At 38.5% G+C, this 23,472-nt stretch overlaps 1 protein-coding gene across 1 annotated transcript in view; it reads right to left on the reverse strand.

Annotated features, from left to right (window-relative positions):
• The window catches only part of LOC148369956 (piezo-type mechanosensitive ion channel component 2), a 71,339-nt gene that overhangs the window by 19,853 nt on the left and 28,014 nt on the right, over positions 1-23,472 (reverse strand). Inside the window, exons 16-39 of the mRNA XM_088329834.1 lie at positions 23,318-23,466; positions 23,091-23,255; positions 21,374-21,415; positions 20,504-20,536; positions 20,209-20,323; positions 17,475-17,627; positions 17,222-17,398; positions 16,289-16,453; positions 15,959-16,159; positions 15,674-15,878; positions 14,843-14,944; positions 14,120-14,285; positions 12,992-13,235; positions 11,287-11,383; positions 9,978-10,137; positions 9,689-9,778; positions 9,346-9,434; positions 9,120-9,176; positions 7,573-7,682; positions 7,371-7,491; positions 2,286-2,360; positions 2,037-2,203; positions 1,780-1,979; positions 231-389 (exon numbers count right to left, since the gene is read on the reverse strand). Of these exons, the coding sequence (XP_088185960.1) occupies positions 231-389; positions 1,780-1,979; positions 2,037-2,203; positions 2,286-2,360; positions 7,371-7,491; positions 7,573-7,682; positions 9,120-9,176; positions 9,346-9,434; positions 9,689-9,778; positions 9,978-10,137; positions 11,287-11,383; positions 12,992-13,235; positions 14,120-14,285; positions 14,843-14,944; positions 15,674-15,878; positions 15,959-16,159; positions 16,289-16,453; positions 17,222-17,398; positions 17,475-17,627; positions 20,209-20,323; positions 20,504-20,536; positions 21,374-21,415; positions 23,091-23,255; positions 23,318-23,466 (3,242 nt within the window). The remainder of the gene's footprint in view (positions 1-230; positions 390-1,779; positions 1,980-2,036; positions 2,204-2,285; positions 2,361-7,370; positions 7,492-7,572; positions 7,683-9,119; positions 9,177-9,345; positions 9,435-9,688; positions 9,779-9,977; positions 10,138-11,286; positions 11,384-12,991; positions 13,236-14,119; positions 14,286-14,842; positions 14,945-15,673; positions 15,879-15,958; positions 16,160-16,288; positions 16,454-17,221; positions 17,399-17,474; positions 17,628-20,208; positions 20,324-20,503; positions 20,537-21,373; positions 21,416-23,090; positions 23,256-23,317; positions 23,467-23,472) is intronic.

Consider the following 23,472-nt stretch of genomic DNA (forward strand, 5'->3'; position numbering starts at 1 on the left):
CGAAGCTCTGAACCCGCGAATGTGGAACCGCGAAGTAGTGAGGTCCCTCTGTATTCATCCAAGTGGCTAATAGAACAGAGTACAAGATTTCCAGTTCAAAAAAACGTTGATGGCTGTGTGGTAGAGAGAGTATTCAAGCCCTCTCCCCATTCGACCATTTCAGATTTCCGAACCTAGTCTTAGAATGAGATACACATATAAAAGTCAACCCCACCACTTTGCTACTTCACCTTGGTGAGAGCTCATCTGCTTCATAAGAGGTCCAGTCAACATTGGAGGCTTTGAGGAGTCTCTTTCTGAGATGACTAGTACCTGCTGCGACTGGTGGGTCATCCAGTTCCTCCTGGGTTGGCTGCCGGGACCCCAGCATGGTCTCCTCTGTCATACAGCTGTCAAGGAGAAATTTAAGCCAGATAACAGCATTATATCACAGGAGCAGTCCAGAATGTGGGACAACTAGATTTTCAAAAACATCTAATGTAACTGAGAATTTTTAACAAAGGTTAGTTAGTAATATCTTCCAGTTTTAACCAACTTAAAAAAAATGCTCCATAGACAGTTTCAATACTTCGGTTCGATTTCCGGCTCCTCCGTGTTATATGTCGAAGTGTCCTTGTCCAAGACACTGAATCGCTAATGCCCCCAATAAGCCGGTAGGTGCCTTGCATGGCTGACTACCTATTAGTGTGTGTGAGTGTGTGTGAATGGGTAAGTGTGAAGCACATTGTAAAGCTCCTTGGGAGGTCTTCATTGACTTGAAAAGCGCTATATAAATACTATTATTTCAATTTAAATACAGTATGGGACAAAAGTGAGTACAAACATTTCTGCAAATGTCATCATAATGTTTAATTGAACAACACCGAAGAAACATCAACTTCAAGAAAATGAAAAGTAGTCTTTATAAAACTTATATAGCAGTGTAAAATAAGTTTTCCCCTCAAAAAACTTAAAATGTAGCGAATTGTAGTTAAAACCCCTGGTAACTGAATTTCAATATTTTGTGTAGCCACCATGATTTTACAGAACCACTTATATCCTCCTGGTCATGGATTTCACCAGAGCCACACAAGTTGCCACTGGAATGCTCTTTCACTCCTTCATGCCAACATGACTGAATATTCCCATATTCAAGAACTTTTGCTTCTCTACCTTCCGCTTGAGGGTGCCCCAAAGATGTTCTATTGGATTGTGATCTGGAGACATGCTTGGCCAGTCCATCCCCATTATCCTTAGCCCCTTTAGAAAAGCCTTGGTCGAATTACGTCTATTTGGGGTCATTTTCAGGCTTGAGCTTTGCCCTGCGACCAAGTTTCTGGTGGGAGAGGATCAATCCTTGCTCCACTATTCACAGTTCATGTTTTCCTCAGTGAAATGCAACTCCCCAACTCCAATTACACTCATGCAGCTCCAAACTGTGACATTCCGAAAATGCTTGACTGTTGGCACGACACGACATGTTTGTTCTCCTCACCTTGTTGTCACAACACATCTTTCACAACATCTGAGCCAAATAAATTCATCTTTGTCTCATCAGAGGATAGCTTTACAGTAATCCATGGCCTTTCTTACATACTTTTAATCATTGTGTCAAAGCAATGTTTCTTCAGTGATGTTCTATTAAACATTATAATAAAATCTCTGAAGAAATGTGAGCGGTGTACTCACTTTTGTGACACACTGTAGGAGGCTGGTCTGAGTGTAAGGCACGGCCTCCTCTGAATGCACATCACTATATGTCACTGTACTGAGTTTAGAGTTATTCTTATGTAGAGCTACCTTGATACACTGCTAGCCCAGGACATTTTGGAGGCCTGGTTCTTGAGTTTGGCGTAGGCATGGCGTGAGGTGGGCACAGTAGCTGGCGGTGGTGAAGAAGGTAGGACGTTTTGCAGCTCTCCTGGAGAGGAGAGCGTGTTCTGCCTTGACAACCAGCTTTGGTAATATTGCTTCACGCTTTGCTGGCTCACTTCTTTGCCCTGCAGAGAGAGTGAAAAAAAAGAGCATAGTACAGGTAACATTTGAGATCCTCTCACCTTCTTCTGTTGTTGGCTAAGCAATGCCCGTTCAAAGAGCAACACTTTGGAGATGTCCAGACTTTCTTTGCAGAACGAATTTAGACCCTGAGTCAGGTCATCGAGAAGTGACTGCAGGAAGGCTATGCCAAATTTCAAAGTACTGATGACCCGCTGTAAAATATTTTCTGAAATTTAAAAAAAAAAGGTTTACGAAACACTTAAAACATAATATAGTTAAATAGAAGGAGCTCATTCATGTTTTGTTACCTTTCTCCTCTTCACTGTCCTCTTTTGCTGTGCTTTCGTCAAGTTCATCCTCACTTGAGTCAACTCGATCAATACCTATAAGAAAATATTTTCTACATTTCATACTCTATTAGTTTGGGGAAATTATTGGGGAAAATGTCAGGACTCAGCTCCTCCCCATTTCAACAAATGCCTGAAAGACCTGTGACTGCAAAGAACGGAGTAGACAAATCACACAACGACCACTAAAGGTGGGAAGATCTATACAAATATTGATATTATTGATACTGGACAAGTACTTGGATCGGATAGATAATATCTTCCTGGGATATTTTCTTCCCATTTAACTATCACTTTAATAATGTTAGTGGGTCGTAATATTATAAATACATTATAATTTTCAAATTGAATCCAATTATGTTTGCACCTTTTATGCACCACTGGTTTTACTTTCAAAATATTGTGTAATGTAAGGTATTTTAGCTGTTGTTAACATTGTTATTCAGTGTTTGTATTTGGGTTTGATTCTCTTGACTTTTATTCTGAATCAGTTTTGTAGTTTAATTACTTTATATATTACAGTGTTAAAGGTTTTTACATGGCATTGTTTTTCTTTGCACTTTCTGACTTTTTTTTTTAAATATTGTGCAATGAAACATATTGTGTTTGTCAGGTTAACATTTTTATATTTGTATTTTGGTTACATTACTGCTTTTTTGGAAAAATTCTCTTGACCGTTGTTTAAATATAAATCTCATCTCATCTCATCTCATTAGCTACACCGCTTATCCTCAGTAGGTTCGCGGGGGTGCTGGAGCCCATCCCAGCAATCATCGGGCAGTGGGCAGGGGACACCCTGAACTGGTTGCCAGCCAATCGCAGGGCACACGGGGACAGACAACTCACTCGCTCATTCAGGGACAATTTGGACCGGCCAATTCACCTGAAATGCATGTTTTTGGAATGTGGGAGGAAACCGGAGTGCCCGGAGGAAACCCACGCAAGCACGGGGAGAACATCCAAACTCTGCACAGGAAGTCTGGAGCTAGATTTGAACCCACGCAGGAGGTTCCCAAGACATGAACTGTGCCGCACATGCGCTAACCACTGCTCTGCCGTGCTGCTCTCTCTCTCTCTCTCTCTCTCTCTCTCTCTCTCTCTCTCTCTCTCTCTCTCTCTCTCTCTCTCTCTCTCTCTCTCTCTCTCTCTCTCTCTCTCTCTCTCTCTCTCTCTCTCTCTCTCTCTATATATATATATATATATATATATATATATTTTTTTTTTTTTTTTTTTCTTTTTTTTTTTTTAATTTATTTTTTTGTACTGTCAAAGTTCACACTGCAGTTATTTAATAAAAGATAAAACATTTTGATGACTAAAGTCTGAGTGCTTTGTTTATCATATTTACAAATTAACCCACAGAGATCAATTATTCAAAGATCATGACATTCCCAAGCAAAAAGTATCAGTATCGGATCCGTCATGATTACTGATTCGGGGCACCTGCGGCTGCCCCGGTGGCGCCAACAGCCCTGGGCGCTGATTGGTTCCTTGCCACTTTTTAAACCCCCCGGCTCCCTGTTACCGGCGTCCGATTGTTGCGAACCTTCAGCTCCCGCTAAGGCAAGCCTTCCGAACCTGACTCCCTGTTTTTTGACTCCCGTACGTTTCCCGGCTTTGACCTGTTTCCTTTTGATCACGTCTCTGCTCCTGCGCCCCGGTAACCCGACCTGCTTTTCCCTCTTTGACACCGCTATCGCTCACCAGAGAAGTGCCACTTCCGCGTCCCGAGCGACCTGCTCCCCACAATCAACGATCACTGGATCGTGGGTGCCAGCTTAGGTCTCTTTTCAAATAAAATTAAGAAACTAAAGCAATTAGGTTCCCGTCTCCGTTCATGGTTCCTGACAGGATCGTATTTGACCAATACTACTCTGTATTTGCTTGGATATGATCAATACCAAAATTTGCCCACCCCTAATGAACACACCTCTTACTGGAAATGTATTTTTTCTACAAAAACACAGCTCTGGGTAGAATGACATTATTTATGTTTTTTTTTTCTTGTACTAGCATTTGATGAAGTTTCTGGGTTGGGTGGTGGTGGTGTCTATTCTTTGGGAGATTCACTGTAAGAAAAAATATAATCCACTCAACAAATCTTTACAGGTTTTGAGTGATGTCAAATTACGTAGTTACCTTTTTTAAATTTTGACCAAACTCGAATGATTTCCCGAAAAATAATTAGTTGTCCAAACATCAGTTAACTACACAGCATCATCTCCAGACAGAAGAGCAGCTTCAGTGACAGACTGCTGTTGCTGTCTTGTTCCGCAGATAGACTGAGGAGATTATTTCTCCCTCAAGCCATGAGGCTCTTTAACTCCACCCCGAGGAGTAAAAGCCCAAATTAAACCCTAACCTCATTTGCATACGTTGCTTTATTTTTAGCACAGTGTCTATTTTGGGGGGACATTATTTAAATGCTTTTTATTCTACATGTTATATTGGGTATTTTTGTATATTATATCTATTTTATTGTATTTTTTAACATGAGGATACAGCTGGAAATGTGAATTCCCGAAGGAAACTAATAAAGTATCTATTTATCTTGGATTTTAAATTAAATTGTGTTTGTATAAGATGAACTAGGAAGCAATATTCAATATTTAATTACCTCTGTTGGGATGCCGCCTCTTTGTGATACCCTACCCAAGTGAAATTGACGTTACAAATACTCATGGCTAAACTAATCATTGCTTACCTGAATTCTGAAGCAGAGCTATGAGCTAAGGCCTGTACAACTAATATATTTTTAGTGGAGAGCAAAGAGCAAAATTGCTGCCTCAATATTGAAAAAAAAAACCCAAAAAACAGGCGAATATTGCTTCTTAACACATTATTTTAAATATGTTGATGCGCAATAACTCATTCAGTGCCATAATGTAGAAATAGGTTTTGGAAAGCAATGTCCCTGTGTGTTGAAACATAAAAATGTATTTGTTTTTGTTTTATTTTAAAAAACATTTTTAGGCTTTGGCACTGCTGATCAGTGAGTATCAAGACTCTGGGAATGATTTACGTATGATAAATCACAACTACATGGCAGGAAAGGTGTTAATAAGATATTTGTCCACCCATCAAGGAGCCCCCACCTATTTGTGTTGGTTTGCTTCCTCTATCTAGCTATTGAGAAATGTGTGGACGTCCCCTGAGTGACTGAAATCGAGTGATCACGTCACGGGAGACGTCGGGCGCTGAAAAGTTATCGCAAATTTCATGCATTATCCTAGCATCACTATTGAGAAATGTGTGGACGTCCCCTGAGTGACCGAAATCGAGTGATCACGTCACGGGAGACGTCGGGCGCTGAAAAGTTATCGCAAATTTCATGCATTATCCTAGCATCAGTTCAGTGTTCTTGCAATAAAGTGGAAAGCATGGTTAAAAGATTGGAAGAATCACTATTACAAAAAAAGAAGCACTGAAATCCATCCTTTCACAAAAAGCCGTTTCTCTCAGAAGTTTTCTTGGAAACGAGTATTTACAAGAAACTTGTTCAACTGTTTTTAGTGGTAAAAGCTAGAAACATAATTTTTCTAATGCAAATGAGGGTTCAAGTGTTCTTTTGATATGTTCTATACTTATATAGTTACAGAACTAATTATTCTGGAGGCCTTCAGACCCTCATGAGTCAAATGGCAAAAAATAGCACTCTCCATTTGAGAGAATCGTCTGGCATTAAATGAGTTAAAAAGGGTTTAGATTAGTTGCAGCACATACAACCCAAAATAGTTGGTAATCCCTTTGGTTGACTTTCGCTTTCAAGTATCCAGTTAAGTGTTAGTGCTGCTTTTGACACAGTGCACCACAATATCCTACTAGAACGGTTGGAAAAATGGATTGGTCTCTCAGGAACCGTCCTCTCGTGGTTCAGATCCTACCTCTCAGATAGGACGCACTGTGTTAAATATGGTGAAATGACATCTGAGCCCTTTAATGTTACCTGCGGTGTTCCGCAGGGTTCAGTGCTTGGCCCCCTTCTTTTCAACATTTACATGCTTCCATTAGGTGACATTATTCGCAAGTACAATATCAGCTTCCACTGCTACGCAGACGACACTCAACTCTATCTTCCGTTGGAGGAATCTTCCACACTAAACTGTGGAAATTTGGAGGCCTGCCTCACTGAGATAAAAGAGTGGATGTCACTCAATTACTTGCGTCTAAACTCTGAAAAGACCGAAATGTTAGTCATTGGTCCATCTAAATGCTGTGACTTATTCTCAAAAAGTGCTGTGAACATTGACAAATGTCACATCACACAGAGTGACTCAGTTAAAAATTTAGGTGTCATATTTGACCCTGATCTAACCTTTGAGATGCATGTAAAGAAAATTACTAGAACCGCTTTCTTCCATCTTCGTAACATTGCCAAAATCCGTTCAATACTGTCTCAGTCTGATGCGGAAACTATAATTCATGCATTTGTTACCTCCCGTCTCGATTACTGTAATGCACTACTCTCCGGTCTCCCGAAGTCCAGAATCAAGTCTGTTCAGCTAGTACAAAATGCCGCAGCGAGGCTTTTAACTAGGACAAAAAAGTACGATCACATAACACCGATTTTGGCTAACTTGCACTGGCTCCCAGTTAGCCAAAGATGTGACTTCAAGGTTCTCTTAGTATTGTACAAAATCATACATGGACTTGCTCCCTCTTATCTTTCAGATCTGATCTGCCCCTATGTCCCGGTCCGAAGCCTACGATCTGAGAGTGCCGGTCTTCTGGTGATCCCGAGAGCAAAGAAGTGTTCTGCTGGTTCGAGAGCGTTCTCCATCCGGGCACTGGTGGTGTGGAATGCTCTTCCCCCTGAGATCCGATCTGCAACCTCAGTGGAAATGTTTAAATCTAAACTTAAAACTCACTTCTACTCCATTGCATATGAATAATAACCTACTCTTCTTGTCGGCTGAAAAATAGTCTGTGTAACATAGTGTACTAATCTGTGAAGCCCTTAGAGACTTATTGTGATTAAGGGCTATACAAATAAAAATGACTTGACTTGACTTGACTTGACTTAAGTAAAGTCGCCCAAATCCTTACTCTGCTGTGCCTGAAGCTCCTTCTTTGCTCGTTTCTTCTCTTCCTTCTTCAACCGCCTCTTTTCTCTGCTCAGGTCCTTTAAAGCTGTTTTGGAGCTGGTGACCCATGCATTATAAGCCAACTAGGGATAAGATGTGCATACAATGTGTAACTTTTGAGGAATGTTTAAATTTAAATTCTGTTGCTGATGTGCTTGACTAACCTGAAAAGCAGATTTCTTTTTGGGAGGTTCCTCCTCTTTTTTCTCCTGATCCTCCTCTTCTTCTTCATCACTGTCACTCTCAAAAAGGTGGTAGCCACAGTTGTTTTCAACTGTGTGGAATAAAGCTGTGTCTCACTGATAATGTCTTGTGTAGCATCCCTTTCTTATTTCAAAAGACCTGCACTTGGGTAAAAAATGGGACGATTTAAATATTTGGGTCATATACAATATCTGTGCATTATTTTCCCTCATGTAGGCTTTAGATCAGGGGATGGTGTCATAATAGTCTGTGGTATGCAATAATCTATGGTCTGTGCAGCCCTTTGAGACTCTTTGTGATTAAGGTCTATACAAATAAACATGACTTGAATTGACTTGACTTGGGCCATTTTACACAACAACAACCTAATATTCTAAACAAAATGACCCAATTTGAGAAGGTGTGATTTTCAGGGTTGGCGGGCTTGCTTTAAAAATATAATCTGATAGTTACTAGTTACCTGTTGAAAATGTAATTCGTTTTTTAACGTGATTATTATAATATTGAAATGATGTAACGGGATTACTTTCAATTACTTTTAACATACTCTAATACCAAATAAGAAAATAAAAGACAAAAACGATTTCCATCAAATTACTAAATCGTGTTTAACACAAATGAACAATGTAACCTTAAAAATAATTGGGTAAGGTAGTTGCTTGTAGTTCTACAAAAAAGTCCTTAAACCTTGTAGTAGAGTTTATAAAGCAAATATAAAATGTTCTTTTTTACATGGCAGGCAGGATATGTTCTATTTTAGTTTACATTAAGAGAACATTAAGAACCCAACATTGTTTGAACACATTAATCGTTCATTTTAAAAAATTTCAACAAACTTTTTAGTATTTTGAAGTGGGGATGCCAAACCTTTTAAAAGTATTCAGATTGATGAGGCTAAGTTCATTATTCTCACAACATAACAATATAGTGATCAAACAATGGATTTTGAACAACAATTATCAGGAAACTAGAAAAGGAAGATAAACAAATTCAATACATTTCCTTAAATTCATCTCTTAGCGAGAAACTGAGCTTCCTAGCTGCCTCGCACACTCCGTGTGTAAACCTAATCTCTCTAGTGTCAGTGATTGAAATATGAAACATCTTGTGTTTTGGCGCATTATGTATATGTAAATATAGTTATGAATAAAGTTGTAATCCTGCAAAGTAATCCTTATTTTGACTAAATGTAACTAACGGAATACAATTAAATTTTTTTGTATCCTGATCAAATAACGTCTTATATTCTTTTTTTGTATTATTCCTTCACACAAAAATACTTTTAAAAATTACACAATTTTTGCGAAAGTCATTTCTTCATAACAACACAGGACATTGGGTTAAATCAACGCAGGTATTGCGTTGGTCTGTTTTTGACTCGAACTTTGGTTATTTTTAATCAAGCTGTTTTTAGAGTGTGGTGACAGGACTAAATCTACCCACAGTGTCCTCATATTCAATTTTAAAGTTTCAATTATCAGTTTGGTGGTGTGTTTCCATCATGTACCTCCAGGCCGTGAGACCCAAGGCTTCCACCACTTTCCTGCATCGCGCTTTGCTTTCTCTTCTTCATCTGGAGTTGGGAGAAAATAATAGTAAGTGTTGTTTATATTTGGTGATGTCATATAGGAAGGATATTTAAGCTGCTCTGTGAATCCCAAAATGCAAATATTCATTGGGAAGAATATGAAACAAATCTCTGTCTTGAAACTTTACGATTGTTTAGCAGGTACCTCGTTTCTCCAAAGTCTGATCAACTGGAAGCCCTGCTTTGTCAGCTGGTGTTGGACGATTCCTTTGTTTGGATTTAATCTTTTCCATCCTTTAAGAAGATGCAGAACATTTGCAACAGGGTTACATAGAAAAAGTATTGGGACACAACACAACCCCAAGAAGAGTATGTTAGTTTATTGTACTTAGTTATTAGTTATTTCTATTCAATTTTTAAATTGTCATAATGACAAACAGGATTGACAAATCTAATGTTTAAGTTCCTCCTTGCACCAATCAATAAATTCATTAACTCGGGACATACTCCAATAAATAAGAAAATTATAATTGCAGTGTGTGTCTCACTGTTTCTTCAAAGTCTCGACTGATTTCTTCTCCAGTTCCAGGCGAGCTGCAACTTGCTTTTTAACTTTGGCCTCAAACAGTTCAGCACCCCTGAAACATTTTTAAAAAATGAGAAAGTTAATTTTAGTACTTGCAAGAAACTCTAATAATTACAAAAAAAGAATAATCCATACAATCCATCTAAATCATACTAAGAGTCTTCACAACAGACAACAACCATCTAGATGGAGGGGGGGGGGTTATCGATTAATACATTCATATAGATAATGGCAAAATTGACTGTACAGACCTGGAGGCTAATATCTTAGCAGACTTGAGGTCAGCAACCACGTAGAGGAAATAGTAACTGAGAAAGACCCTCCTCTGTGCTAGAAGAACGGTGAATGAGATTGCATCCCACACAATGCCAGCCTCACCCTCTGGCAGCTCACACTCTTCATCCGGCTCAGCTGGGGAAAAAATACATATAAAATACGTTTTTGCATTACTTTATAAAGTAAGGAAAGTAATGGTGGTGTTTCCTTATTGCCTTTTTATGGGTTTTATTATGAGATGAAGTAAAATGTGGGGTGTGCCATTTGAGGTGTATTTAAAAGGTTGAAACTACACACTTTTCTCGATTAAGCAAGGGTAATGCCTAAATGAGTTTTGTAGAGTAAATTGCTTTAAATTACTGTATATTTATTTAATTCAGAATCTAACGCGGTGGTTACAGATTCGGCCAGCAGGTAGTACTAACAGTTTTCCATCTGAAATAATTCGACATAGCCTCATATTGTCCCTAGCATTTCTCAAGAAGGAAGCAATACTCTAAGCATATTTTAAGCTTTAATCTATCGATTTTTTCAGCTCATGGATAAGGACAATGATTGACTAGACATATTTTTTGTTTTACCTCACGGGAACCTGAAGGTGTCTTGCTCTTCTGAAGAAACAAAGCCCAGTCTTTGCTCTCCCAAACCCCAAAACCCCTCTGACAAAACAAATGACGACCTTCAGAGAGTTAGACCATACCCAAAAGTAAACAAAACCGAGAGGGACAGTGTTTTGTCAGTTTTTTGTCAGTATAGCATGACAATGGTAAAAGAAAATACCTGTTTCAAACACAAACAAAACGCCAACCTAAACCCTAAAAAAGATTATAAAAGAAGAGCTTATTTGAGCGTGTCTACGACATGTACGTTTTCAAGGAATTAACTGACTGAGGCTGCAATCACGACTTTAAGACAGGTGATGCAGGCAGAGAGTAACAAAGCTTCAAATTACAGACCATACCTTTAACTGTTCACAGACCTGCCCGACATTTAGACAATTTAATAAATCCAATGACATTGTCAAATAAATAAATACCGTAAATAAATAAACATTGATTAAATACATAGTGATATTTTCACACAGTCCTTTTTAAGAAAAAGGAAATGTAAAAGTGCTTTTCATTTTGAAGTCATACCTATAGGCTTTTGTTAATATATTAAAGTTAAAGGAGGCAGTGTTGTTGGTTTTATTGTTCAAAGCAGTGAATGTGTTTCGTGTGTGACTCTTTTTAAATTCAATTTTTTTTCTGAAATCAAAGAAAATCAATGGCAGGAGACACTCACGGACATCGTAGCCTTTTATGGTGCAAAACATGCTGAAAGCCTGAATCAACCAGCAACTGTTCTTCAACAGGCTGCCTAGGTAGGCACAGGAACCAAGCTACACAAAGAAAATGAAAGAAAGGTAGAACAATTTGGGAAAGGATATTTTCTTTCTCCATTTTGTTTTTCTTAACTGTTTTTGAGCTAAGGCACACTTTTTTTTTATCAAAAATTCTTGGGGGACCCTGTCCATTGAAAATGTTTCAAAATTAATTCCAGGTGCTGTTTTTTTTTATAACGTTTTATTAAACCTAAAATTATCATGTTGCTTAGAAAGCAAAAAATTAGGGTATAAAAAGTAAATCAAATTAATCTGTTGCCACCTAAGGATATGGATGAATGAAAGTCTTTTGATCACTGGAGGAAAGCAGATACTGAACAATGGCATGATTTTTCCAAAGATGAAATTGGGCAATTTCCTGCGGTGCACTAGTGTGCCCTGGCTCACAGGTTGAAAACATTGCATTATTGTATACTTAGAGGAGTTGGTACATCTCCATATTAAAGAACTGACATTCCCTTTTCGGGTAATTCCAAGTGTAAAGTAGGGGAACAAGTCTACATTTTCTTCACTGGTCCCATTCAGAACAGTATACGGATCTCAGGATTTAAACAGCAGATGTGTATTGATAATAGCATGCAGTGTGATGCTGATCCAAATTTTGATTAAGTAACGGGTTACCAGGTTTGGGTAGGGTTACTTTAACTGGATTACTTTCAATTAATTTTGGATTACTCCAATACCAAATATGCTAATAAAAGACAAAATAAACTAAATATGAAAAAAATCACTAAATTTTGTGCAGGCTTGGGGAGAAACGGAATACATGGAATGGCAAAAACGATGTTGGCAAGCTGTTTGGATTTATTTTCATTTTGTTTCTGTCGCATTTTATGTTAGTTTTGCCGGAGATCAAAGAGATCAAAGCCAGGAGAGAAAGCTTAGCACGTGTTGTGAGTCATAATTTTATTCATATTTAGATTCTTTTGTCTTTTATTAGCATATTTGGTATTGGGGTAATCCAAAAGTAACTGAAAGTAATCCAGTTAAAGTAACCCTACCCAACCCTGCGGGTTACACAGTAATCCGTTGTCGTTGGAGCCAAGATCTTGAGTCCGAGCCCTGACCAAAATTCGGGTGGGTGGGGCCTAAAATTTAAATCGTTAGTTTGGGTTCAAGCCAGGCCAGGCTTCTCTCTTTGTGAGGGATCTGCGGATGGATTCCGTTCCCCTTTGGCGCAGCCCGTGTCCTTGTGCTTGTTGGCGCGCTCTGTGTTGTTGCGGAATTAATGCGCGAGAGGGAGACAGAATCCATCCGCGGATCCTCCACAGAGAAACACAATCCAAGAACTGTGACGGGTAAAGTTTTTCCTCAAAAAGTCAGCGATAGAGAAGCCCTTCCCCACCTGAGTCCTCACAAAAAAAGGATAATTCAAGTTTGCTTTAAGTTTGGTCCCTTAAATCAAGTTTATTTGTGGGGTTTGGGCTGGTTTGGGCCTCAATACCCGGGGGACGGGTCAGGTCGGTCGATGTTTTTAGTCCTGATCTTACCTATAATTGTCATTGTTGCATTCTTGCATGCACATGCAAAGCCAACGGGTTATGGCAGGTACCGTGCTTTTGTCATAAACTGTAAACAAGTGCCTGAAAAAGTTGGCAGACTCACAGAGAGAAGGTTCTTCATGGCAATCACAAAGCACGTGTAGCCAATGAGCCAGTCCCATAAGCGCAGGATGTATTTGACAGGTTGCATCAGCACACTGCTTCCAAACAGCATGAAGTAGAAGCAGGCCACCAGGTATCCCATGCAGAAAATGTTGATGCGAGTGGTGCCCGTAATAAAGATGAGGCACAGCACCAGCCAAAAAAAGTAGCTGAACACAAACACCTTCACCATATCAAGGTAAGATCTGGGGACAGATGACAATTTAGCAATATTTTTTTTCTGAGCATTATTTTGTATGCACTTAAGATGGGAGTACAGTAATCACTCATTGTATCACGATTTATTTTTCACGTTTTTTTTTAACTTCACAGTTTTTTCTCATTTACTGTGCTGAAAAGTCGCCAGTTTATCTGGGGCCAGCTCGAAAAGTAGAGGAAGATGCTTTCTACCTAGGATGACCACATGTCTTGATTTGCATGGGACTGTCCCGCATTTTACAGTTTTAAAATATGTTCTGCAAATTAACTTGCTGTCCTGCAAATCTGATCGACAGACTTAAGTCTAAACTCCTTTTTTTCTCTGCTGGAAATATATAAGGCAAAAATTGGATTCTGGGCATAACAGTAGCAGAATAATTTTAAAATAATAAGTTGATAATACAGAAGTTGTTTGTTAAAAAAAATATATATATAAAGCAGAGTCCTTTTATCTATTGAGCCTGTAAATTGGGTTTGTTCTTTGGTTTCAACGTATAAGAGTATTTGACAAATAGGTAAAGGTTTCTACTTTGCGAATTTTGACTATTGCGCGTAAAACAAGGGTTTACTTGACATGCAATTTTTCATCATGGTGCTGATATTAAATGTAAACAGTCTGCATTTATATAGTGCCTTTCAAGTCAATGAACACCTCCCAAAGTGCTTTACACTTTTCCTTTTTACACACGAACTAACCTATGCAAGGCAACTACCTGCTATGGGGGGCATTAGGGATTCAGTGTCTTGCCCAAGGACACTATGACATATAACACAGAGGAGCCAGGAATCAACCTTCGACCTCTTCATTCCAAGACGAGCGCTCTACCCCCCGAGCTAAAGCAGCCCACATTCCCTTGTAGTTATTACAGACCTGCAGTGAAGAAAGTTGTCCACAGGAACAAACTGGTTGCAGGCGCTAGGGTCGAGACTGCGGCTAATTTCTACATTATCTCCAGCTAGTAGTCGCACAGCTGCTCGGTTTTCCTCCTCAAATACTTGCCATTGCAAGGAGGAGCACAGCAGCAAGAGATGGTCATCTGCATCAAAGAAGAAAGAATTATCTGAGAAGAAACAGGTCTTACGTTCTTTACAATGTGTGTATGAACTGTCAAGAGAGGCACATCAATAAACTTTGTAAATTTTGTTTTCAGTGGCCCTTTTAAAAAACCATTTCCTTACTAAAAACACAGTTAATGAGGTACTTTGCTTGAATCACCCGTCTGAAAAGTTCCAAACAGTACCCTTCACAGAGAGTTTTCTTTTTAATGGGAAAACAAATATGTAGACAGCAGAGTGTTTTCTTTGAATATTTGAAAGTTCCCACGATGTGTTTTGTCCTTGAATGTTTGGTTAGTCCATCACAGAAGGGGACGGATTTCTTTGATCGGGAGAAGTGTGGTTTTCTGGACCAGGCTTTCTACTTACTGGTACGAGATGTCTGGAACAAAATTACTTTGATTTTATAAGAAAAAGCATTGCAAAATTAAAGTTATAATAATTGAATGCCTATAATTTATTACACAGGATATTTCTTCACTGTTTTGTGTTTGCTGACATTTCTATTTCCGCTAAGTGTGAAGGTTGGTATACTCACAGAAAATGAACAAGGGATTAGGACTCATGGCAAAATCAGGCATATAAAACCATTTGATGACATTGGAGCTCAAAGGTTGAAGTGCAGTTCTCCAAGGATAATCTGAATAGGGAGGATGAGTGAAAACAGGATTAATGACAAACCATCAATTTTTGTAATATCAACATTAGCGCCACAGACTTAATGGACCCAGTGACGTTTTAATTAAAGTGCCTACCGGTCAAATTATAAATCTTTCTCATTTTATACGTTTTTTGATGATTTCAAATTGTGTAGGCCATATATGATGACAACAAGATGGTAGATTGCTGATAATGTTGCAATAGTCTACCAATGTTTTTTTCTCCACCAAGCATTTCTTTTTCAAGCGTATTGTGGCACTGCTACGTATAATAATGAATATTAAATTTATTGCAAGTGGAGAAAGAACTAAGAAAGATGCTGAAATAATTATTTGTGTTCTTTATTTGGTAAAAAAAATTGTTTACATACATTTGTCCTTGTAATTTTCCTACAGAGCCTATCTACTGTGAGTAAATCGGTGCCGCGTTGTGTTTGTAAGGTTTGTTATCGCCTAAAAAGGGGAATTGCAATCATTATTAATGAGAGCGATTGGCTGAGGATGACAGGTGTATTAGTATGTCAGGATACGTCTCTGAAATTGACTAGTGACCAATCCAGAGTGGAGTCTGGAGTCATTTATGATCCCCATTGAGGGCCAACACGATTTAAAATAAATGTATGGCTGTATGTTAGAAACGTTTTGCAGTAGCGGCAAATATGATCAGAGCAGTTGTGTACAAAAACTAGTCTTTTGGGAAAAAGCCATACCGACACAAAAAGCAGGAGGGATACCGATGCACAGTAAGTACTGCAGTACTATGAGTCCTGCCGTAAAGCAGCAGTACTTAGGCCACACCTCCCCGATTGCCTTTCTTCGGCGCCGTGATACAACTACCATCAGAGCGACTGAGTGGAGCAACGCATAGAAATCCATCCTTTGGCCAATCACATTAACCGCCACTATGAGACTCATCTAAATAACACAGTGCAAGAACAAAAATTTTACAGAGCCATTTATACGAAATGATAACTTCAAAGTAAGCCAAAAGGTACCTCAAGGCCGAATTTATAGAAGAAGAAGTTGATAAAGTACTTCACGCAGGGCCGAATGCCATGATCAAGGTGCTGTCTAGTGATCCCATGGAAGAGGATACTGAAAGGAGGCGGCTTCAGGTTGTTATGGAGACGAAAATACAGCTGGTGCCGATGGACGGTCGCCTCAAAGACCAATAGACCCAACACCATCAGATGATTCTGAGATAGTGATACATTTATGGGATGGATAAACACTCAAACAGTATACGTTGTTGGACTATATTGATGAAAGTATTGGGACGTACTTTGAAAGGTCATTTAAAATTATGTCCGCACATGTTAACCTACCCTGAGACAGGGAAGGATTCTTCCTTCACACTTGAGAAGGGCACCACACCAATAGATGGGGTCAACAGGCTCAATGTAGAGGATGGACCTCTTCAACAGCTCCATCATGTTCCCCCTTATTTCTTCGCCATCATTCACGCTCGAAGAATTAAATGAGAACATATCCTGAGATACAAATTATGAGTCAAAGGGTGAAGAGGTTTTTTTGAGTTTCTTCTATGAAATGGTAGACACCAGTACGTGAAAAGTTGGCACATTGCTTCAGTAACGTTCTACATCAAGTTTTTATTAATTCATTAATCTATTCTGAATATTGCATTTTTATTTCCTTCCATTGCTGGCCTACGATACTGTAACAGAGCCAACAACTCTATAAAGGACTCCTCTCACCACGGCCACCACCTCTATGACCTGTTGCCCTCTGGTAGACACTTAAAAGAAGGACTAACAGGCTCAGAGACAGTATTTTTTCCCCCAAGGCCACCACCACCCTAAACAAGCACACATGACTGTAAAAAATATATATCTTGCCCATGTATACAAAACTGTTTTTTTTTTATCTTAATTATCGGCTTATTTTGGAATTTTGTTGCTGCTAAATTTCATTGAACTGTTTTCAACGCACTATTGTTATAATGCACTGACAACTTGGGGCAGGCTCAAAGCATGCCTTGTAAATATTAGGGCTATCTATTCCAACATTCTTTTCTTCTTATTATTTTTTAAGCATTGACTATCTATAACTACAAAGACAATTTTAAATCCAATTCCAATAGTGTTAATACACAATAACATTGCCCGTAATAATTCATCTCATGAATGTTCCTTATGAAATTGACCTTATATATGAAAATGCAATTACATTTTGGTTTGATTTAATCATGATTTTATTTCAACCCAAATTCCAAACACTGGCCCAGTAGATGCACTCACCGATGTGCAATTGGACGAGTAGTCCAGCGGTTTGATGACCTCCAACTGGTAAAACATTTTGCAAACCACCATGACACATGCCCAGACAGCGGAAACGCTGGATGCCGTGGTCCGTAACCGTTGAAAGGGGATAGCAAACACCCAGAGAACCAGGAAAAGCAAATTCATCAGAGAAACCTGTCAAAATTACAACAACAAAAAAGCTGCAAAACATGAACAGTTGTTTATTCTGTGTTGTTCCACAGTACGCCACCTCTTTCAAGGACACCCAGATGATGCCCGAAGACACTACTTTGAAGCCATGAAGCTCCATTAGTCTCCAGCACAGCTCTTGAAGTTTCTGGATGGCCAAGAGAGCCTGGATGAGAAGCAGGCTGACCCGGTTCACAATTACAACCCACTTGTCCTCATAACAGCTGGACATTGGGTCTGGGAGGGAGAGGAGCATGGGAAGACTTAAAGTGATACCATAGTCATATACAACCTCAGTGCCTTGCACAAGTATTGGCACCCCAAAAACCTTACGATATATATATATATATATATATATATATATATATATATATATATATATATATATATATATATATATATATATATATATATATATATATATATATATATATATATATATATATACTGGACTGTCTCAGAAAATTAGAATATTGTGATAAAGTTCTTTATTTTCTGTAATGCAATTAAAAAAACAAAAATGTCATACATTCTGGATTCATTACACATCAACTGAACTATTTCAAGCCTTTTATTATTTGAATATTGCTGATTTGGGCTTACAGCTGAAAAAAACTCAAAAATCCTATCTCAAAATATTAGAATACTTCCTCAGACCAAGTAAAAAAATAATTTTATAACAGCAAAACTAAATCAAACATTTGAAAATGTCCATTGATGCACTCAGTACTTGGTTGGGAATCTTTTTGCACGGATTACTGCATCAATCCGGCGTGGCATGAAGGCAATCAGCCTGTGGCATTGCTGAGGTGTTATTGATGCCCAGGATGCTTCGATAGCGGCCTTCAGCTCATTTGCATTTGTAGGTCTGGTGTCTTTCATCTTCTTCTTAACTATACCCCACAAATTCTCGATGGGGTTCAGGTCAGGGGAATTAGCAGGCCAATCAAGGACAGTGATGCCATGGTCAGTGCACCAGTTACTAGTGGTTTTGGCACTGCGGGCAGGTGCCAGATCATGCTGGAAAATGAAATCCTCATCTCCATAGAGCTTTTCAGCAGATGGAAGCATGTAGTGCTCTAAAATCTCTTGGTACACAGTTGCATTTACTCTGGACTTGATGAAACACAGTGGACCAACACCAGCAGCTGACATGGCTCCGCAAACCATTGCTGACTGTGGGAACTTCACACTGGATTTCAAGCAACTTGGATTTTGCTCCTCTCCAGCCTTTCTCCAGACTCTGGCGCCTTGACTTCCAAATGAAATGCAAAACTTGCTTTCGTCTGAAAAGAGGACTTTGGACCACTCTGCAACTGTCCAGTGCTTCTTCTCCATAGCCCAAGTCAGACGCTTCTTCCGTTGTCTTGAGTTCAGAAGTGGCTTGACCATGGGAATACGGCTATTGTAGCCCATTTCCCGGACACGTCTGTGAACTGTGGCTTTTGATACCTGGACTCCAGCTTCAGCCCACTGTCTTTGAAGCTCCCTCAAATTCTGGAAGCGGCTCTTCTTCACAATTTTGTTAAGGCTGCGGTCATCTCTCTTGGTTGTGCAGCGTTTCCGGCCACATTTTTCCCTTCCAACAGACTTTTTGTGGATATGCTTTGAAACTGCACTCTGTGAACAGCCTGCTCTTTGAGAAATTTCTTTTTGTGTCTTACCCTCCTGATGGAGGGTATCAATGATGGTCCTCTGGACAGCAGTCAGATCAGCAGTCTTCCCCATACTTGTGATTTAGTTTACTGAACCAAGCTGAGTGTTTTTAAGGCTCAGGAAACCCTCGCAAGATGTTTCGAGTTAATTAGATGATTCAGGTGATTAGTTGAATAGCCTACTTGTATACTTTTTCATGATATTCTAATATTTTGAGATAGGATTTTTGAGTTTTCTTAAGCTGTAAGCCAAATTCAGCAATATTCAAATAATAAAAGGCTTGAAATAGTTCAGTTGATGTGTAATGAATCCAGAATGTATGACATTTTTGTTTTTTTAATTGCATTACAGAAAATAAAGAACTTTATCACAATATTCTAATTTTCTGAGACAGTCCAGTATATATATATATATATATATATACAGTATATCCATATATATGGTTGATCATTGTTGATCCGCTGATTAGTTTTTTCCCTTATTTGAGCCCAAGGTTTAGGGGGGCGGCAGGGTCTTTGTATGTTTGCAGTGGTTTTATGCTCTCTCCGTTTGGATATAAGTGCCTGCAGTCCTCCGAGTGATGTAAAAATGTTGATCTTCTTGTATCCCATTCTTGCTTTGAAAATTTCCACAACTTTATGACGGACCTGCCTGGTGTAATTTTTGGTTTTTAAAATGCTACGTGTTCTTCTGTGGCCTTTTCACAGACCTCTAAGACCATCACAGAGCTGGGGCATTTAAAGTGAGGCTTAATGACACTCTGTTGATCATTGTTAGTCACTGAGGTCGGCGTTGGATCATTCAGAAGTCATCAGGGACCTTTTGGAGTCAGTTAGCTGAGCTGAAATAACAGGAGGCCAATATTTTGAAATAACCTACTTTTAAGTTTTTTCGTTGTAAATATGATATCACATGTTTAAATAATTTGGTTCCACTTTGCGTTTGTATCTTACATGTTGTTGAGTGTTCAAAAATATCTTTTTTAGATATTTAGCTTTAGGTTTGAAGCCTGAAATGTGGAATTATGACAAAAAGTTCTAGGGGGCCAATACCGTCGCTCGGCACTGTATGTGGAAGGGTCAATAGTTATCCGTCCGATTGCGTAATAGATCTGTGAAAAGAATCACACAGAATTCAGCAGCACCTTCTGCCTTGGTCTTCTCTCGCTCCTCGTCATCTCCTGAGCTCATCTGCACTTCTATGATATCCAAGGTCTCCTGACTCCTTCCGCTGCTTATGTTCTCCTTCTGTAGTCTAAAAGGAGCATAAAATTTCAAAAATCAATAACTTCCAAGGTTGCAAAATTTAGAAAGGACTCATCATTTTAGAGAATATATACACTTGGACAAAATACTTGAGACACATTCAGCAACTGTGAACTATATGCTTTACTTCTCTTTTCACATTTCTTAGAAAACATATTAAAATGCTTACCTTTTTCTGAGCTTTTCAATGTTTTCTTTTATACTGAAAATACATTAGGAAAGATTGTCAAGGGACAGATAGACAGAAAGAAAGACAGACAGAAATCACAATGGCTATTACCGCAGCATCTCCATAAAGATTACATAAGATTAAAGTATCAATGTTTTTTTTCTATTTGGCAAAATACAGAATTAAAATTAAAAGGTTTAATGCTTTCTTATTATAATACTTCGCCTATATAGGGCTTGCTCACTTTAGTCATCACAGTATTTTTAATTTACTGTAAGTATTCATTTAGCACCCGAAAAGGGAACAATAAGCGTAACTGAGGGTTCGGTGTCTTGCTCAAGAATAAGTTAAGGCGGTCGCTACAGCTCTGGATCAAAGTCATTAATACACAGAGTAGGGTTCAGGGTTTTGTAACCCAATGTTTGGAGCAGCAAAAACGTATTATATAAGCCTTATAATAAAGGCAGCACATACTATGCACGCGTATATATATATATATATATAATATATATATATATATATATATATATATATATATATATATATATATATATATATATATATATATATATATATATATATATATATATATATATATATATATATATATATATATATATATATATATATATATATATATATATATATATATATATATATATAAAATTTAATTTATTAATTAATTTATTTAATGGGTTAAAAAAAGCACCTTCAGAAATTGTCATTGAAAATGAAGTTATAAACAAACATAATTCCAAAGAATGTGTACATTTTTGTTGTGGTTTCTACCAACAACTAAATTTTAGGTTACGAAAATTGGGTTCCCTAATCTCATTATTTGAAAACATGCAAGTAGGGATGAAAACTTACATGTCAGAAATCATGTTGATTGAGTCTCTGAGTTCCTGTTCTCTAAGTGAATAATAAAAGAATAAAAATAGAGGTCATTCAATGTGTTTCTTTATTTGTTTTAAATATTTTTTAATATACAAAGGATGGAAAAGATTACTACTTAAAAAAAAACTGAAAACAGAATATACAGATATTTAAGCAAATGTCATGATTGCTGATTCGGGGCACCTGCGACTGCCCCGTTGGCGCCAATAACCCTGGTCGCTGATTGGCTCCCTGACTCTTTTTAAACCCCCGTCTTCCAAAAGGAAGCTGTCAGACCCTCTGCGAACCTATGATCTCAGCTAGGCAAGCTTTGTACTAGCTGCTCAAGAATAAGTTAAGGTGGAGATTCTCCTGCCCTGTTTTTTCCTGTCTGACACCTGTTGCCGACCTGTTTCTGGACCCGTTTCTGTTTTGCTCCTCCGTCCCAGCCATCGACTAGTTTTGCCCGGTTTCCTGCCTTATACCTGTTGCTGACCTCTTTTCTGGACTCGTTACTGCCCTTGGTCCTCCGTCCTGGCCATCGACCTGTTTTCCCGCTGTCTACGACTACCCTCGCTCGACACGGAAGTGCCACTTCCGCGTTCCTGCTATCAGCTACCGGTGACCGACGATCATCGGATTGTGGAAGCAAGCACTGCTCTCTTTTTCAATAAAACTGAGTAAAACGAACGCTATTGGGTCCTGTCTCCACTCAAGATTAGTCACTAGTCAATTTCAGAGATCACACATTTCACAAAAAGTAAATCTTGTAATAATAATATTCAACAACATTTCTTTAGTTAAATTATGGGCCCTTTTTGTGCTCAAAGCACGTAGAGGCACAAAGTTTGGTTTGACTGCATGGCTTAAAATGCATTTCTTTTTTTTTTCGTAAACGTGCACATAGAAACAGTCATTTGATTTGTGGTGAGAATGAAAACAGCAGACAAGATTCACAGCCAATTGAAGTGGATACGCTGATACAGGTTATTTCAAAATACATTGAATATGATAGTTTTGGTAAGATTGAGTTATAGTTATAACTAGTCTGACTTTAGGACCCAATCGCAGATAAGCAATTCTCTAAAAATGATTTAAAATAGTTACACACTAAAATAAATTCTAACTTTTACTAAAGTGTGTACCTAAGCTTGATAATTATTTAATTATGTATGTAATAAAGATTATTTTCATGATAAAAGTCAAAAATATAACATTTTCAAAGAATTTACTTTCTAGCAGCACTTCAATGGCAGACACTCGTACACTATTTTCGTATTTTGCAAACGTTTACTTCTTTGACCCGATCGCTGTTGTTACTGTTTTCCACCTCTTCTTCCCCTTTTTACTAACTTTCATGGGGCACTTTATTATGTGCAGAAAAAGGAAACAAAACCAACAAAATCACAATTAAATGGGAACAAACATGGCAACTTAATGAATAGGAATAAAAGATTGAACAGGACATTATTGCATCTACAGTATTGTTAAGGAGTTCAGTTGACTCTTAGTTTTTCTTTTTTTTGCTCAGCATCATTTGCCATAGCAAATGAAAACACACTGAAAACTTCTGAGTACTAATTCAGCGGATGAGGAACATGGATTTATAGAAAGATTCAAAGTTTTACAAGCTGCAGTACAGTCTATGTTTTCGCCAGGACTAAAATCACGGGGCACTTATTTTTAGAGTACAATTGTGAATTCTTCTCACCTGGAATCCTGCCTGACAGGAACATTGTCTAGATCACTGAGGTTCAGGAAGTCGGAGTTGAAGTAATGCAACTGGAGAATACAGGCCAATAGGAAAGCCGCGGGAAGCAGAATACGGGTAAAAAGCTCCACCGTGTCGTAGCGTTCCAAACCTAAATCTCGAAGACTAGTCGAGGATACATATCAAAATAGCAAACTCCAAATCTGGTCTTATTAACTGCGACTCACCCGTCTTCGGACATGCCCATGATCTGACGAAAAAGTGCAGACACGCTTCGGAACTGGTACATATAGATGACGATCAACACCAGCATAGAGTAGCCGACCACCACTGCCCAGAACATCTTTAGGTATCGACGCCACAAATCGAAACGGACCTAATG

Source organism: Urocampus carinirostris, chromosome 3, assembly GCF_059441175.1.
Source record: "Urocampus carinirostris isolate Australia breed hairy pipefish chromosome 3, RoL_Ucar_1.0, whole genome shotgun sequence".
NCBI classification, from domain to species: domain Eukaryota; kingdom Metazoa; phylum Chordata; class Actinopteri; order Syngnathiformes; family Syngnathidae; genus Urocampus; species Urocampus carinirostris.